Source organism: Dinoponera quadriceps, unplaced genomic scaffold (assembly GCF_001313825.1).
Source record: "Dinoponera quadriceps isolate SergipeBrazil2010 unplaced genomic scaffold, ASM131382v1 scaffold71, whole genome shotgun sequence".
NCBI classification, from domain to species: Eukaryota; Metazoa; Arthropoda; class Insecta; order Hymenoptera; family Formicidae; genus Dinoponera; species Dinoponera quadriceps.
This window is the reverse complement of record NW_014554274.1, coordinates 553435-571377: the sequence shown is the minus strand read 5'-3', so window position 1 is coordinate 571377 and position 17943 is coordinate 553435. Positions and strand designations below refer to the sequence as shown.

The 17943-nt window shown below is 45.4% G+C and overlaps 1 protein-coding gene across 1 annotated transcript in view; it reads right to left on the bottom strand.

The window, feature by feature from the left end:
* LOC106741420 overlaps positions 1 to 17943 on the bottom strand; it is a 40056-nt gene continuing 22113 nt past the window's right edge. Inside the window, exons 2-4 of the mRNA XM_014613436.1 lie at positions 7440 to 7681; positions 5826 to 5976; positions 1 to 3653 (exon numbers count right to left, since the gene is read on the bottom strand). Coding sequence (XP_014468922.1) covers positions 730 to 3653; positions 5826 to 5976; positions 7440 to 7681 — 3317 coding nt within the window. The 3' untranslated portion in view covers positions 1 to 729. The remainder of the gene's footprint in view (positions 3654 to 5825; positions 5977 to 7439; positions 7682 to 17943) is intronic.

Below are 17943 nucleotides of genomic sequence, written 5' to 3'. Positions count from 1 at the left end.
AGGACGGCGCCTCTCTGAAATATCAACATGGTAGTATCGCTCCACGAACCCGCGAATCCCAGAGCAAGTGGCGACGTTGAATCAACAATATCATTTACGGTAGCTTCTTCAACACACCGAATTCTTCTCAATTCTCAACAATGATCGCGTTCAGGAAACAACCCAGCAAACGCCAAATAACAGCAGCATCACGTCAATGTTATAATTTCCAACTCGGATAAAAATTAACGTTTAGATGTGAAAGGCTGCGATAGATCGAACAAGATAAAAGTAATAGAAGCGGCAATGCTTGTGCAGTGATATTTACGCGTTAAATTTTATCGTAACGAATTTTAATTAATTAAGTAATCTTCAGACATGGATGTTAATGCAAAGATTGTAAACCAAGTCCTTGCTTGGCACTAAGCTGAAGTAAATAAATATCCATATAATTCCCAACTCCACAATGTAAATACAGTGCAACGCATGCTGTGTATAACAATTACATCGTTGAGTAGAGAATTACAACATTGAAAATGATAACATTGTAACATTAACGCTACTGTTACGCTTGGCGTTTGCTGGGAACGCTGGGAGTGCTGGTTGAGTGAGTGTGTTCACTGTCACTGGAGTATCCTCTCGGATCTGCCACGGATCCAAAAGCATACCCCAATCAGAGACGACGATCATCGAAGACGATCTCGCAACGCTCGTGTTTTCCGAATGCGACCGGGTGGGGCCGCGAGTGCTCTAGTTCGCGTCATCCCTCGAGGAGAGGACGATGTTCGTCACGGGCTGCGGCTGGCCGGCGCTCCAGCGAGCCTGCTCTTTGTCGGCCACGAAGATCCAATGCTCGAACTTCTTCCCGGCGTTCTCCGGCTGCCTCATCTCCGTCGACTGCGCGTCCATGATCTGCGGGCCTTTGGCCGCGGACTTGTACTCGGACACGTAGACGACCTGCTTGTCGGCCAGCCTGTCGTCCCTCGGGCTCTTCGCGATGTCCGACCGTCTGGGGGGCACCGGCGGCTTCTTGCCGGACGTGGGCTTGCCGTTGGAGGTCACCTTGGCGTCCCGCTGCGCCGACGACCTCCGGGACTCGCCGCTCTCCGCAGCGCCGCTGCTGCTCGTGGTCACCTGCTCGTTGTCGGCAGCGCCTTCCCGGTTGGGCGAGACCTTGATCTCCGTGATGTAGGTCGCCTTCCGGCCGGTGTTCGGCGGCGACGACGAGGACGAACGCAGGCCGGAGTCCCGCGGATGGTAGTCCATCGACTCCCTCACCAGGCCGCTGTCCTCGCTGTTCTCCCCGCTCGACACGCTGACGTTGCTGACGTTGCTGGCGTTCCGACGCTCTTCCTCCTTCACCGAGAACGCGCTCCGGTTGTTCGCCCGCAGCCCGGCGCCCCCGCCGAACTCGTACTCGTCCTCGTCCTCCATCGGGTCGTCGTCGTCGCGATTCCCGCTCTCGACCACCTCGACCACGCGTCTGCCGAAGTGCGTGTCGAACGTAACGACGTCGCACGGCGACTTGGGCTTCGTCGCCGAGCCGTTCCTCTCGTGCTGATCCGCCGTGTGCAGCTCGAACTTCGTCCGGTGCGCCTGGAACGTGGAGAAGGCGTTCTTCCCACCGTCCACGATCTCCTCCCACGAGTCCTCCTCCCTCGACTTGTTGGCTCCTCGCGTCCGTTCGCCTTCGGCGCTCTCCCTCGCGGACGACGTCCGCGTAGGAGTCGCGCGACGTTGGCCGTTCAGCTTCTCGCAGTCGGCGCTGTGCCTGTCGTGGCAGCCGCGGCAACCCCGGTCCACGCTCACCTTCGAGACCGGCTCCTCGACGACCGGTTGCTTACCGGAGTAGAGCGACGGCTCGCTCGTCACTCCCTCCTCCTTCGAGTCGTCCGGCCTCGCCGGCTCCGGGGAGGCGTGCATCTCGAAGTAGCGCAACGCGCGGCTGAAGTCCCCCGACTTCTCCGACACGCCGGCCTCCTCCTCGACCGCGAGTTTCTCCCGGGCCAGCTGGAAGTCCAATTCCAGCTCCTCCGGCGTCGGGCTCTTCACGACATTGCCGTCGTTGACGATCCTCGCCAGCGAGTTGTCCTCGTCCGGATTGAACATCCGCTCCGCGTGAATGAACTCCTGGGTCAGTCGTTTGCTCAACGGCAGGTTGTACAGCTCGATGCTGCTGGTTTCGGAGTCCTCGGCCCGTTTCTCGCCGACCTCGTCCTTCAGCTTGATCTCCACCGCGGACTTGGAGCGCTCCAGGGTGCCGTTGCTCCTCTTCCTGGTCCGCGTCTTCTTCTCGTCCGCCGGCTCGGCGGACGCCGCGGCGTTCTCGCTCCAGATCACGTCCTCCAGGGTGCCCCACTCGTTGGACTTCTTCAGCTTCCGCCGGTCGAACGTGTCGATCTGGTCGAGCCTGCTGAGGTCCTCCGTGGACTCGTTTATGTCCTCCGGCGGCAACGGCGCCTTGCGCTTCTTCGCGCCCGTGTCGGCGCTCATGTCGAGGCTCTGCGCCCTCTCCAAGGTCGCGGCGGCCTTACTCTCGTACTTGGAGAGGTCGCCCAAGCTGGCCGCTTTCCTGTACATGTCGTCCTCCTCCTCGTCGTCGTTCGGCGCCTCCGGCACCGGCGTGCGGTGGATCGTGATGTCCGCCGGGTTCAGCTCGATCGTCGTGAAGCTGTTCTGCATCTCGCTGTCGGTGTCCGACTCGGAGTTCCGCCTGTTCGCCATCGACTGGCTCTCCAGCCGGTGCTGCCGGTCCGCCGCCGCCGCGTCGTTGTCGCGCGCCTTGCTCACGTAGCTGCACAACGACTCCGTGTAATCGGCGATGCTCTCGATCGTGTCGATCATCGCGTCCTTCTTCGGCGGGGCCTCCGAGCCGCTCTTCGGCGGCGCCGGCGCCTTCCTCTTGTTCTTCTGCGGACTCTTGCCGCCTTCCGACTCCAACGAGCCGCTCGTCTTCAGCGGCTCCGGGTAGCTCTTGCGGTTCCTGCGCGCCGCCATAGCCGCGTTGTGCACCTCCGCCGGCACCTCCGACGGTATGTTGACGGAGTCGCTCTTGCCGCCGTCCGGCTCGTCGACCCTCGTCGTCGGCAGCGCGTGGTCGTCGCGCTGCTGGTAACGCTCCGACGGCGGGCCGTCGCTCGACGTCGTCGAGTGCCGGTTCGCCAGCAGCTTCTCCGCGTCCAGCTTGCGCGAGTGCCTTCTCTCGAGATTCGTGTTGTGCTCGTTCTGATTCTCGATGCGGTGCACGGTGCCGTCGAGCGCCGGCAGCACCTTGATGCCGAACTTGTGGTGGTGATTGTTCCTCGTCTCGTCGTGACGCCTCTCGAGGTTCTGGCCGCCGGCCGGCGTCGACTTGGACGACTTCTGCGTCGTCGAGTTCATCGTCGAGTAGTTCGAGCCGACCGAGTCGTTCGGGTCGGCCATGAAGAGCCGCTTCGCCACGCTCCTGTGCGCCTGCGAGAACTCGGGAATCGACTGGCTCCTGTAGAGAGGATGGCATATCCTCGTCGAGCTCGGGCCGACGCTCTTCTTCAGCAGCGTCGCCGGCTTCGAGCCGTTGCCGCCGCTCTCCACCTCCAGCTCCACGTCGTACGGCGAGGCGTAGCTCAGGATCGTCAGCGCGTCCTCGTACACCATGTTGCGGAAGCTGATCCTCACGCTGGAGATGCGGTCGCCTGCGGCAGAAAGGGAACGGTTTTGCATCCCGCCGTCTCGCCCTGAGATCGTTCCCAGTCTTCGGCGGAACTGCGATCCGGGGCGATCCCCTCGTTTCCGGGAGCGGAATTTCGAAAATTACATATTTTCTCTCTTTCAGGATAATCGATGTTCCTTCGACAATCTCGGCAAATAAAATTTGAAAATAATATAATATTTATATGATATAATTTTAAAAGGATAATAATTTTTAAAGTAATTAAAGGAGATTTAAACGCGAAAGAATAACCCGAAAAAAGTGATGTAAAATGTAATCCGAGATAATCCGCTTTACCGTTCGACAGTTCCATTTTCACGCTCAGCTGTGTTGTGATCGCACGATAACGGTGTGACTTTTTCCTGGGTTTCATTATAAGATCAGTGAATACTGCAATTAGAAAAAGGGCGGAAAGTCTGATTTAAAATTGAAGACTTAGAGGCAAGCTGAAGATTAAACTGAAAATTCTTACGAAGTGCGTTGAAATAAAATGATACGCTCTTAAAGTTTGCGCTCGATTAAGCAGACTTGTGAAATATTCCGGATACTTTCCTTTCGCCCCGACAATCGATAAGTGGTCAAATTAACGTGACAGAAAATCACGTAGTTAAAATATTATTTATTGCTTTATTTCGAATTCACCGATTAAATCGACGATTGTTTAAAAGTCGGGGTTTTTCAGTAAAAAAGACAGCCCGTTGGCCGGACTCGAGACTCTTCGCTCTTTAATCTGAGATAAAAATCGGCCGAGTTGCAGCATTTGCCATAACTGGGGCATCGATATCATAGCACGGCGATTCACGCACTCCACTTATGCCATCAAATGCGCTTTAACGAGGACTTAATACCTCATTTTAATCGTCTCCCGACATGCATTAGTAAACGCTCGAATGCGGCGGTAACACGGTGGCTTTCACTGCGGAATGTAGGTATGTGGGTGATTCTTACATCCGCGGACGGCTTTTATCGGAGGAGGAGACATATTCATACGTTAATTGAGGTATTGAATTATAATCCGCCTAAACGCGTCGGAGCGATCGTCGTTTTCCGACGGCGTTTCTCGGAAATTATGTTGCATTCCTCGATCCCGCTGCAGCGGACAAAGAGAAAATCATCGTTGCACCGTTATCGTGCGACGGGAACATAGCTGAGCGTGAAAATGGGACTGTCGGACGGTAAAACGGATTACCTCTGATTACGTTTCGCGTTACTTCGTCACGTTGTTCTTTCGCGCTTTTATTTCTTTTCCGATTACTTTTACGATTATTTTCAAATTATATTTCCCCGATCATTTCTATACCTGGAAATTTACTTCTCTATTTACTTCTCAGTTCGCCGCTACAAAGTGTCAAAAAACGCGTTGTAGCACGATATTCTTACATAGTAGAAAACATTTTGCACGTATTAAAATTTTTGTGTTAAATTTTTAACATACCCGTGTATTAATCTAACATTTATTATGTTTATGTTACCTCAATATTTTGTGTTGAATCGATACTCAACATATGTAACTTAAAATAACACATTTTACACTTCAGTCACGATTTAAAAATTATGGATATTAATTTTGTGTTAATTATTGATATAATATTACTAACTTTTCTAATTTACTAATTATTGATCTAATATTATGTTACTTTCCAACGCATTCTCGTGTTAAATTAACACCAAAATTTGCATGGACCATTTGAGACATATGAAATGTGTTAAATTTAACACAAAACTTTTTACTGTGTATATTCAAGACGGAATAAATGTTTTTATGTTGTATGTATGTATGTTTTTTCTTTTATCAAAGTTGTATGTATGTATGTTTTTTCTTTTATCAAAGTAGCGCAAAGAATTTATCATTCATCATTTGTCATCCGTTAGATAAAAGTGAGGACATAATTGCAGGGTTTGTGTGAAACTACTTTTTATCAATCAAAATGGTTATTATTGTCGTTACGCGCAACAGACGTACGACGTTATCTCATTTCGCCAGAAAACAGAAACTAGCAGAACGAATCTCCGCAAAGAAGCGAGAAATCCTTCATATCGACCTAATGTGAGTAACCTTCGCAGTGTATTTATATGACGAAAATAAGAGAGAGAGAGAGAGAAACTGTCGATTCAAAGTAACCGTGAAAGGCACTTCGGTCGCGACGATACCAACCAGGATGTATCAGTCCGGATTCGGACGCGGGGCCGCGATGCAGCAGGTCCTTGACGAAGATGCCCTCCCTCATATTACCGCATACGTTAAAACCCAGTCCGGTGAAGTCACGACTACGCAGACTGACTACGCTGACCCTGGTGGCCTTGGGCTGAAGCAACAAAACGCAGGGTCGATTGTTACACGACTGATTAAAACGCTCAACGGTAGCTGCATTATTGCATGCGTACGTATATCTGCTTATATGTATATTTTCGCACACGAATATATGAATGCGTCTACATATGTGTATGTGTGTGTAGGTGGGTCGTGCTTTCCGATTTACGGACTCGCAACGGCGTCATGAATGCGATCCCAAGTACGAAGTCAAGTCGTGTGACGATCAATGAACGGACACCGCGGCGATGACAAGCTAATAAGCCGGGGACAAGTGGACGAAGGAGATACGTCATATTCTTACGAAAGAGGAGTCATGCCCATTGACGAGTTATCGTTCACCACTTCCATCTGTGTCACGTACGGAGTATTCCGGACATATAAATAGCAACAGATTTACAACACAGCCGACACAGTTTCATCTTAGTAAAAATGTATGCTCAATTGTTAATTTGATTGACAACGAAAGGATATTTTGTATCTCCAGTTATATCCTCGCCTTTATGTACTTTTCAATATATGCTGAAGAGTGAATATTTCAATAGTGAAATTTTTCATCAGATGAGATTTCTCTATGAAATTCCCGTTAGGAAAAGAAAGTGAGGCATAAAATTTGAAATCTGATGGATGTTGCGTCAAAGAATGAGACTTAATTGCTTGTTTATATAAATTCTATGAAGCAAATTTGTTTCCGATTCAATTCTTCTTTTTGAAGAAAGAGGCTTTTTACAGTTAGGTTAGATCGTAAAAGTTCATAAATGTTACGTATCGCCTTCGTTCATTTCATCCTTCAATTATCACGTGACCGGCATCGCGTGATCAACAAGAACTATCATCACGTTTAACACTTGGACGGATTCAAACGCGGGATTTGTCGTCCACCTGGCACAATAACTCGGTCGCCTGTCGATAATCTTCAATTAAAAGTCACCACACGACAAACTGTCGCGCCGACACACGGGCTATATATTTGCACAGATAACGTTATTATCGGATTACGTTAGTTATATCGAATCCGCGCGAAAAGAGAGTTAAATGACGAGCTATTGAATTTTTTTATCTTATTTTTTCAAACAGTGTGAGAGGAACGATTCAGTCATCGATTTGGATTCACTTAAACGACCAAATCGCATTTGCCTTCGGCTAATAAAAGAAATGACTCGATAAACCGATAATACGTTCGAAACGTTCTTTTGAATAACTCATTAAGCAGAGCAATATCTTCAATACATCGTGCGTTTTCATCAACTCGTCTTTCCCATTTTGTTTTTACATCGCGACATTCCTGCCACTTTATTCACTATTTTCTCACAATCAAAATAAAAAATAAAATTTAATAAAACGTAATAAAATATAAGACCGAGGACAGAATTAATTATAGCGCGTATCGAAGGACGTATCGAACGGGGGACGATTGTCTGTGAGAAAAAAAAATTAATAATCAGATGAGGGCCTTACGCTGACGTAGGAATCATCGAGAGTCCGACGTTTGTCGTTGCGGATGGCCGATCCGAGGCCAAGAGAGGTCCAAGGTGTGGACCATCGTGTGGAATCCTTGACAGGTGTATCGCCAGGTACAGCCGACAACGGTCTCTCTGTGACACGGCCAACCGCAGGCGTGGCATCCTTGAAGCAAGGATTGTCGAAGGCGTACGCATCCTCGACGATCTCGGGATCTGTCACCAGCACCAAGTGCTTACCTGCGGGAGCACAACGTTATGTGATCGGTTAGGTCAGATGGACAGGTGACGACGATCGTGAAAACGCTGAGGAAACATTTGCGAGATCTGATATAAAGTCTCGAATTGTCCGAAATTTTGCATGTCTTTCGTGTTATTTTATTTTATTTGTTTTCATACATTTTCTACGTTAATCCTACATATTCCGTCGATTTTGGGAAACATATACTATGAAACTATTGCCCCATTTTGACGCTACGAATGCTACAAATGCGCTACTTGATGCCATTTTCTTCCTGCCGGAACGTCTTAAAAAAGAACACACATACTTTGAAATTATTTAATATTCGGTTATCTCAACATTTCATTCGCAGTTTAATTTTTATTTTCAATTTCATCGGCGTACTAATTTGCAGCACTGACACTCGCGCGGATTGCTAAAAGAATATGTGTTAATCAAAGCAGTGCCGATGGAGGGTCCGATTAAACATTTCGAGAGCCGACAAAATACATCGCGCAAAAATCGAAATGTAACACTCATTCACGGGAGAATTTGCGATGCGCGAGAATACTAAAACAATGGTTAGTAAAAAAGCGCAAGTCACTCTTTCGTTTATCGCCAGCCGTCGTCGCCTAATATTAAACAGCCAAGCGACAACAATCCACGCTGTTGAAATATTGCGGACCTTCAAGGCGGTTGAATCCATCTTTACATGCCGTAAACTTTTCCGAGTTTTCATTACGTTCCCATTCGACGAGAAATTACGTATACCGCGAAGTACGCGTGTCACTATGCTGTTTTGCATTTTCCTCGAGCGACTGAAATATTTCTCAGGTCTGTGAGATGCTTAATCTTTTAACACGTGCGTTCTCGATCGAATTGTATCTACGCGAGTGTCAATATGACGACGAAGCGATCAGGATGCTGGACCGAAAAGCCGGGATTGGGACAGCGATACATCACGTATTTTTTGTAGGTGTGTCAAATCATTTATTATGCAGGAATTCTCGTTGCTAACCTTCTCTTCAGGGATGAATGTATTAAAATCAAGAGAACACGATTAAATTTTTCCAAATGACACAATTATGACATCTGCTGATCACCAGGCGAGATTTCTCTTTTTCTCGTGGAATTTCGCGATGGATATGTTCATTCACTATGACGTCCGTTATATCTAATCGACAATTTCGAACTGAAAAAGAATTGAATCCCCGATGAGATCAACAAGGATGTTTGACGAATTTGCTAAGAATAAAATAAAGTTACCACGGTCGAAATTTAGTAAATTTAGTAAAAAATATATGCGATTCGTAATGCATATGTCTGTCAGCTCGTTTCATCGACTCGCTTAGTCATCGATTAGTCATCTACTACTACTTAATTTTCTACGTTACGCTTTGCATAATCAGTCATAAAATGATTATAATAGCACTTTTCCTCGATGAGTTTCGTAACGCATTTCGTGTCGAATAGTAAAATGTATGGAAGTCACCGGTGATCGACACCGCGATATCGTCGCGTCTCTCATTAATTGATGTATACGATCAGTCACAGAAAAGATTGAAACGCTTTTTTCGATAAGTTTCGGAACGCATCTCGTGTCCAATAGAAGCGTTTCAATAATTCTCTCGGGATATACGGAAAAAAGTGCTAGATTCAAGTAAATAACTCCAATACTCCTCAGCAAATATTTACTTGAATCGAGAAAATATTACTTGAATGAAGAAGAAGAAAATGCTACGTTCAAATAATATTTACTTAATCCAAGTAAAAATTTGCTGAAGAGTATCGGAGTAATTATTTACTTGAATGTAGCACTTGCTTCCATGCCACTCGAAGCTCGCGTTAGACGATCGGTGTAGACGAAATCAAAACGGAACCAAGCTAAAAGTCTAAATGAAACTTGATTCGTAGAAACGTAAAACTGACGTTTTCTCGTTGCGTAAGCTCTCTCTCTCCCGCGGCTACGGCCGCTCCCGTTGCCGCATCGCGAAAGTTCCGCTCCCGCGTCGTCGTCGTCGACGCGTTGCCCACTTTGTTTGCGGCGCATGAATGGAATTGGAATCGCGATATGACTCATTTTACAGCGCGCGGAATACGTACTTATAAAACAGCGGGGCGATCGCGCGCATCTCCGATCACGAGCGGCGCGTTCGCGCGCCCATATACGGCGTACGTGTGTGTATCGGCAGGAAGGAAACGCATTCTTCGAAACCGCCCATGTCCCGCTATACGCGTATCCGATATCAATCCGCGACCTGACCGTATCCAGGCATACGTTGCATGTACACGGCCGTCGGTCGGCCGCGCGTGATCTACGTGTGGGGTATCCGAGTTGTTATTGCTTTATGCACATAAGTAGCATTTCATTCTCAAGGGGAATCTGTCCTTCGCAGATTGGATATACCTACACCATAAAAGAAACCTCATCGAGATAACTCAATTTGTGTCGGACGAATTCGATTTCGGGATCACATATATACAGGGTGTCCCGAAATTCCCGCATGCAAAGTGTATAAGGAGATTTTTTTTTATATAGAAAAAAGTAACCTTTTCCTTTGATAAAATTGCATTCGAACAATAATAGCTTAGAAAGCGCCGCGACCTTTCGCTGACTATGATAGTCCCGATTCTTTCAGCAAAGTTTTCGTGTCCTCTTAATCCTTTGCTTGCGTAAAACAAGCTCGAGATTTAATTTAATGAGACGATCATGAAGCTGATTCGGCATTGATCGTACGATTTTCTAAACTTTCCACCGGAGGAAAGGTTACTCGTATTACAGTGAGATTTCTCGACTGATGAATGTCGAAACTTTATTGGAGTTCAATGTACACACGTTTGGCCGTCGAAAAAAAAAATTATATAATTCGATATCCGACGAATAGAATCATATATTACCGATTTTCGAAAGATAAAGTCGGGCTTCGTCACTGAAACCCGATTAATTTCGAGCACCGGTTTCACAATAATAATGCCCGCCGATTCTCTTGCGGGGCTTGCTCTCGAGTGTGGCGCAAAAGGTCAAGAAACTCGGACCGTCTGGAATGCAAACGCCGCGCGCGGATATTTATCGCGGATTTTGTCGCGGACGATACATCAAGAATGCAAGCGAATCGGCTTTTTCCTCTCGATCGCGCAACGGCCAGTTTCACAAGGATGTCCCGGATTTTTCTCGGCGACAGGCGTGGCATTCCACGAGTCGTTGCCGCGCGCGCACCTACGCATTTATTTATTTATCGCCTGTATTTGCGCATGCACATGCATGCATACGCATATAACTCTCATATAACACATGTACACATGATCAGTCGACGATTCGCGTTCCTCTCTCTCTCTCCCTCCTCCCTTCCCCCTTTCTTCCTTCTCTGTCCACGCATTACGTAACGCACAATGAGGCAAACCGATCGTGCTCGGTATGCACAATCGGCGACGTCTCGGCTTCGAGAAGGCCACTCGCAACAGGAGAATCGGCACGAAAACAATAAAAAGGGGGAAAAGAAGAGAAAAGAAACGGGGAAGAAAAGAGATGGGAGAAGACCCGCGTTAATAAGGAATGGCACCTGAAAATTTACGGCACGCGCGTGAGCGCGCCGACGGGATCGTCCCGATTTTTGCGGTGGGGGAATCCTCCTCCTCCGGTTGAATGAAAAAAATATCGGAGTCATCGATGACGCGTTTTTCCGATGCAGATGCGCCCAGGGGCATCGATATGCCTGCCGTCGAACGATGGCGCGCATACTTTCGCATCGCCGGCCGCGAATACCGCAGAGAGCTCGGCTCGCTCCGCCAGGTGGAATTTTTCAGGCACAGTCATTACAGCGTGCTCGAAAACCTGCGCTCTCTTAAGTTGAATCAAAGGAAACGTCACTAATCGTTAGAGATTTCGAGTTCGAACTCTATCAGGATTAGCGTGTTTTTCAAACGCAATGCAAATTAAATCAATTAAAACATGACTAAAAATATTTCAGGCACAATCACTGGCAATATCTTAAGAATGAAATTAAGATAATATATAGATAGATATAAAATAAGACAATAAAGGCTAAGATAAGATAATAAAAAAGAAGTAATAAATAATATCTTTTTTCATTGTTTCCTGTTAATATCTTTTTTCATTGTTTCATTGTTTCATTGTTAGATTTTTCTCGATGAAAAACAATTGCTACTATTAACAATGAAATTTTATCGAGAGATTTGCAGTATTATTATACTTGTATGATCATTTGTGACAATTGACTGTTTCTCAATGATAATATATATTGAGAATTATTATTCCCATTTAATTGACTCAAATTAAATTCTTGTTTGGATATGGTCAAATAAACGTTTTGGTTGTGGGAAAGTTTGGTTTTCTGGAACGAAAATGAAAAAAAATGTCTAGTTCAGAGAACCAAATTTGATTCTCACAACGAAAACATTCATTTGTTCATATTCGAACAAGAATTTCGTTTAAGTCAACTAAATGGATTTCTTAATGCATTAATTGCATTTTAAAGAACACTTTCGAGAGAGCGGGAGAAAAATCGATTAACGTATTTTCCCCGATGACTTTCGGCTGCCGCGTCCTTACAGAGCTTATCTCGCCCTGAGGACATCGCGATAAAATTGGGAATGCCGATTTTTGCATTTTCACCGCAAATGCTTTATCAGATTGATAGGATTAACATTGATAAAGCGATCGAGCTGATAACAATAAAGACAATCCTTCGCGCTGCGAGATAGACCGACGTTTTATTATCCTTCGCTTTTCCCGGACGTCTTTCCTCGCGGTCTCCGTGACGCTCTCGCCGCGCAGCGGCTCGGAATACATAACGTTTTTGCATGTTACGTAGCCCATTGAGCGTCGTTGTATACGATTCAGCGATGTGTCAGCATACCGAACGGGCACACTGTTTTCCATATTCATGCCTCGAGTGACGGAATTCCGCTAATTACACCGCAAGAAAAACATATGCGTCTGGCATACTTTTCTGAAAATTACGCGAATCCAAAGAGAGAGTAAGAGGGAGGGAGTCCAGGAAAAGGGAAAGAGAGAGAGAGAGAGAGAGACAGACGCGCGAAGTCGTCGGAACATGCTATTCGATCTCTCCATCTTCCTAAGATTTCCTGCCTTATCCTGATTTATCGCTCACAACTATGCAGAATATTAAATCCAGTGTAAATCATATCTCAACTCAAGCACGCGTCACATGATTCTATTTAAAAGGATGAAAACGCTCGCGCGCGTTGTCAGAGAAATATACATTTTTATCTCTTTTCCAACGCGCGGACTTCAAACGTTCAGTCGGGCTTAAAACGTTTTACGAAGAGCAGTCCTTTGTACATTGCAATGTACTCGCAATAATTGCGTAATAACGAAGATAAAAGAGCAATATATCGCATAATATGATAATAAAGGAGACATCTGCGTCTCTCGTCGGCTTAGGTCTGTCGGGGATGAATTAAATGATGCGCAGTAGTTTCTTCTCCCCGATAGTCTAAATTGTAACGACATCTCCTGCGTACACAAAATCGCCGTTCTGCTGTATAAAAAATATTACTGAAAAAACAGTCACAAGGCAATATCTCGAAAATTTCCCGAGTCAAGGTTTCAGTTCTACATAAAGTTTATTTAATTCTACGTTAAGTCTTCAAAAGTCTCGTATTGTACTCCCTTTGATGCTATAAATGGGAAGATATTTCTGTTTTCTTTTTGAAGACTTAACACAGAGCTAAATAGACTTAATGTAGGACAATATTTTTTACTCGGGATGCAATGAGGTGCTCGGGTGACTCTAACGGGGGTTGTACGTTGCATGTCGTACGCAATGGGTATAAAATTCGCTCACAGCGATATGGCTTGGGTACAAATGACCGTAAAGGCCGCTGCCGCAGCGACTATAATCTCTCTCTCTCTCTGTTTATCTCTCTGTTTTCTGTTCCCATTTTCTATTATATTTTTGGCAAAATCTCTTGGCTTCTCTCAGACATATTTCGGATTGCGTGTATTATTACTCTCAATTTCATACTTTTGCCTTCTTTTACATATCTACCAATGTAAATTATCTTTAGCGTACTGCGTACCTTAGTCTAATGTCTGCTCAGTGTGGACCTTTTAGAACTTTCACTTTATTCTCATCTTCGCTTTTATTCTATTTCATTTTTAGTTTGTTTTCTTTTTTTTTCTATACTCATATTCACTTTTATTTCATCATTATTTTCTATTATATAATTATTCTTCACTGACGCTTAAACTCCTTTTCGGGAAGCGCATAATAAATAATGCTCTCTCTCTCTCTCTCTCCCCCTCTTTCTCCCTCTTTTTCTATCTATCTATCTATCTCTTCTTGTCCGAGCTCGCCACTCCTTATCAAAGCATCATCGCCTACCGCGGCGAGACGGCACTACGCCTATGCGAGGGACGCCAATGAGCGCATACCATGGGCGCCAAGGTGAGCTAGCTCGCTCTCTCTTATCCCGCGTCTTCCTCTCTTCATCTTCCTCCGCTTCTTCTTCTTCTACTTCGTCGTCGTCGCCGTTGTCGTGAGCTTCGAGTCGTGCGGTCCGCACCCCACCATTACTCGCATCCCAACCGCGTCGCTCTTATCGAGAGCCGACTGATCTGCTTTTCGTTTCGTCCCGGCGGTCTCCCTCGGCAGGACGACGTCGGGGTATGATCGGCCGCAGATGACTCCTTTTCGGAAAGAATTCTCGAACTCGTCACGATAAGTATTTAATGGGTTCTGGATGACTGTGTGCGGGACGAAAAAACGAACGTTGTTCGACAGCAGCCTTCTCCCGACCGCAATGAACTTTTTACGTGGATGCGTTTATGTAACATGGTTTAAAGTAAGAGACGTATGGTTATGCTGCTGGTAATCTTTATGAACTCCATGTAGCATGAAGAAACTTATTACTTGCAGGATAATACATTTAAAAAAGTATCTTTTTATAAGTCTGTTTTTATAAAATATATGTAGCTATCCATCTTGATGAGATTTATATATGATAAATATATGTATGTAATAAATAAATATTTACCTATATATGTGTGTGTGTGTGTGTGTGTGTATGTGTGTGTATTTCGATATTAAGTTCTTACTCTCAATTGAACGATCATTTAGATTGCATTTCTGTTACTGCACAGTAATGATAGTGACGTGTGTAAAGCAACAGCGTCGAACGTTTCCTCGTAAGGAGCACTTGTCGCTGATGAATAACGTTGATCATTTCTGGCTAAGCAATCCTTGCCTGATATTAGTCACTTAAGCACTACAATGAAAAACGAAAAGGTCATGGCGAGCTCGTAAAACGATCGTTAATATGAGCATCAATCACGCTTCGGCACTGTAAAACATTTTGTATTAAAAACGACCCACTGAAATGTTGCCATTTTAACACAGAAAATGAGTTTAAAAAAATGTGCACACTATACGTTGCCAAGAATGTGTTAATGTGTTAAGTTAACATTATATTTATGTATTTTTTAACACATACCTATGTTAAAGTAATACGAAATTTCAGTGGGCCGTTTTCAATACAAAATTTTTTACTGTAGCTGATACGCAGTAGTAATCGGCTTATGCTCGTATGCGTGCGCGCGCACGTGTGTGTGAAGACTATTTCTCTGTCATGAAACGAGATTTAAAAAATTATTTTCTCAATTTACAATAAAGATTCGGCTAAACAACACCATTAATTTAATTACCATTATCGACGCAATTAACGCTTAATTTAAGTGCCCCATTAAACAAATTAGTCCCCGGATTACTTTATATCGCGCAACAACGGCAACTTTCTCCATTACTTGAGCGCGAAGGAGAATGTATCGCGTGGGACACCCGGCGGAATTAAAATCGGAGGTGCCATTGTTGCTCGCGGATTTCCCCCCCGACGCGATGAAATCGTGCTTTATTTTTATAACGCATGTATACATGAAAAGATCTACGCGTCGGTTTCGTGACGCGCGGCTGTTCGCAGCCATCGCGTATAATGTGACGAGGCCGAGCATCGTTAAGATAATGATCTTTCGCAAACGGCAACCCGGTATAATCCGTAGGTGGAAAGGAACGCAGAATCTCGGCCGAACGCGTTCACGTCGTATTACTTAGGATTCGTCGCGAAGGCCGGCTGATAGACGAACACACGTCGCGAGAGACTGCCATACTATTTCAGGGAAACCGGTGGTCTGTAACAGGTGACCGGTAATTGTTTGCAAATTAAAATTATCAGCACGAAGATAAGTCGTTTCGCGAGAGGGAGAGAGAGAGAGAGAAAGAAACGGCGAGGCTCGCTCGAAGCGCGCCACGGATTCCGTTCAAATCGTTTTTCTTCCATCGTGAGAAACGCGCGATTTCGGATCCCGCCGCGAGAGACACGATATCTTGCTGCAAATGAATAATCAATCAGGCATGCTGCATCGTAATTACGTGATTACGTCGAGAGATATCCGCGGAGTTGTGGTGCGCGGCGGCGGACATAATTTTGCTGGCGTGAATCATGCGAACTACGACTCTTCAGCAGTCATGTCCTTGCCGATACAAAATGGTGCAGGTTTCCGAGTCGAGTTGTGTTGCAGTTTCAGCCTCATTAAAGCATATACCGGGTGGCGGGTACTGGTAGTACAATCGAAGCAACGGTGACGATGGTACTTGAGAGAGAGCGAGTCGAAAAAACGCGGAATGGAATCTTTGAATTTTCTCGCCGAGCGACTTCGAAGATCGAACAGTCGATAATATCTCTTCAAAGTTATTATATTATCAATACCTTGTTGACATGTTGTTGGCCGATTACAAGAAAATATTTTAAATATCGCGAGCCGTTGAACCTATTTATAAAGAAACGGGTCTACTGAAGGTTTATTAAAGCGATTCGCGAGATCAAACACATAGAACAATAGCAAAAGCTTAAATTCCCTTCTTCCGGTGATTTTTAATAGCCAAATAAATTACATTTGCACATGAAAAAAAGATAGAAATAATCACCGTCATTCAATCACAGGGATCTTCAATTTTAATCAGTCATCAGAACAATCCGAGTAATAGGAATTAAGATCCGAACCTTCGCGAAATTTTCGACGGGTAATCGCGGAAAGAACGAGAGGAGAAATTCAGTCGAAAAACAAAACCCTAGGAGAAAATATAACAGACATTGGCAAAATTAATAAAAGCGAATTTTCTACACAAAGAATTTCCCGCCGAGATCGGGAACAGACGGGAACAATAATAATAATAACCTAATTTACGCGGAAATTAATGATCCTCGTTTAGAGAATTGCGGACTCGAGATTTTCGCGGGGGTCATTTCTGCACGGCCGAATCAATCGAATTCGCGGGTTATGATTTATTTAGTGGAAGAAAGTACCACAGTTGTGGCTCCCCCCTTCTTCCCCTTGTGCAGGGGGTCGGGCGGGAACATCCGACGCGAGTATCGTGAAAACTAACTCTCATTAGCCCGGCGCAACCTTCCGTGAATTCGCGAGAAGAAACTCGAGCGGCACGGTCGATGCAGCACGAGCGAGCGATTCTTTCCACACTCCAGCGACCAGGTATTTAGGTGCGGACCTGCCGCATCGCATCGCATCACGGCCAGCTCGCCATTCGTCAAGGTCAAGTCAGACCGGCCGAGGTCACCTGTGATCCGCGGTGTGCGCGGAAAAGGGTGGCGCACGGTAAACATCGGCCGGTATACGTGACGTGCGTCGACGTCCGTCGTGCATTATTCCACCGGTGAAAACGCGTGTAAAATGGCCGAAGCGAAAGTGGAAACGCGTGCCGCTATCCATTAGGTTGGGCTTTTAATCGCGATAAAAACGTAATGAAATCTCGAGGTGGATGCAGCTTGTAAAATTACACGTTTAGGAGTCAGGTGTTTTATAAATCTGTTAAATAAATTGGAGACGAAATCATCCAACTTCGAAGTGTATTAATAATTTTTTCGAGTAATATAAATGTAACATCGACATGATTTCATTTTGATTCTCATTTTTTCTTAATACTCAAGTTGACAAGAAATACGCGGCAAGCTAAAGAATTGGATATATGAAAGAGGTGGAATCGCGCCTCGATGTCTCGGATTGCAATTCTACCCCATATTATTGCCCTTTTTTCTTCACAGATCTAAGAATAACGCGGAGAAAGATCGAGGTTTGAGCGAATCACTCGTGTGATTGTGTAATTTTAGATAAACCAACTCGTATTAAATCCTTATCATCAATACAGAGGTGATTGTCTTGTCATCTACGATAGATAACCGTTTAAATGAAAACATATGGATTAACGTTATCTTCTCCGGCTCGACGATC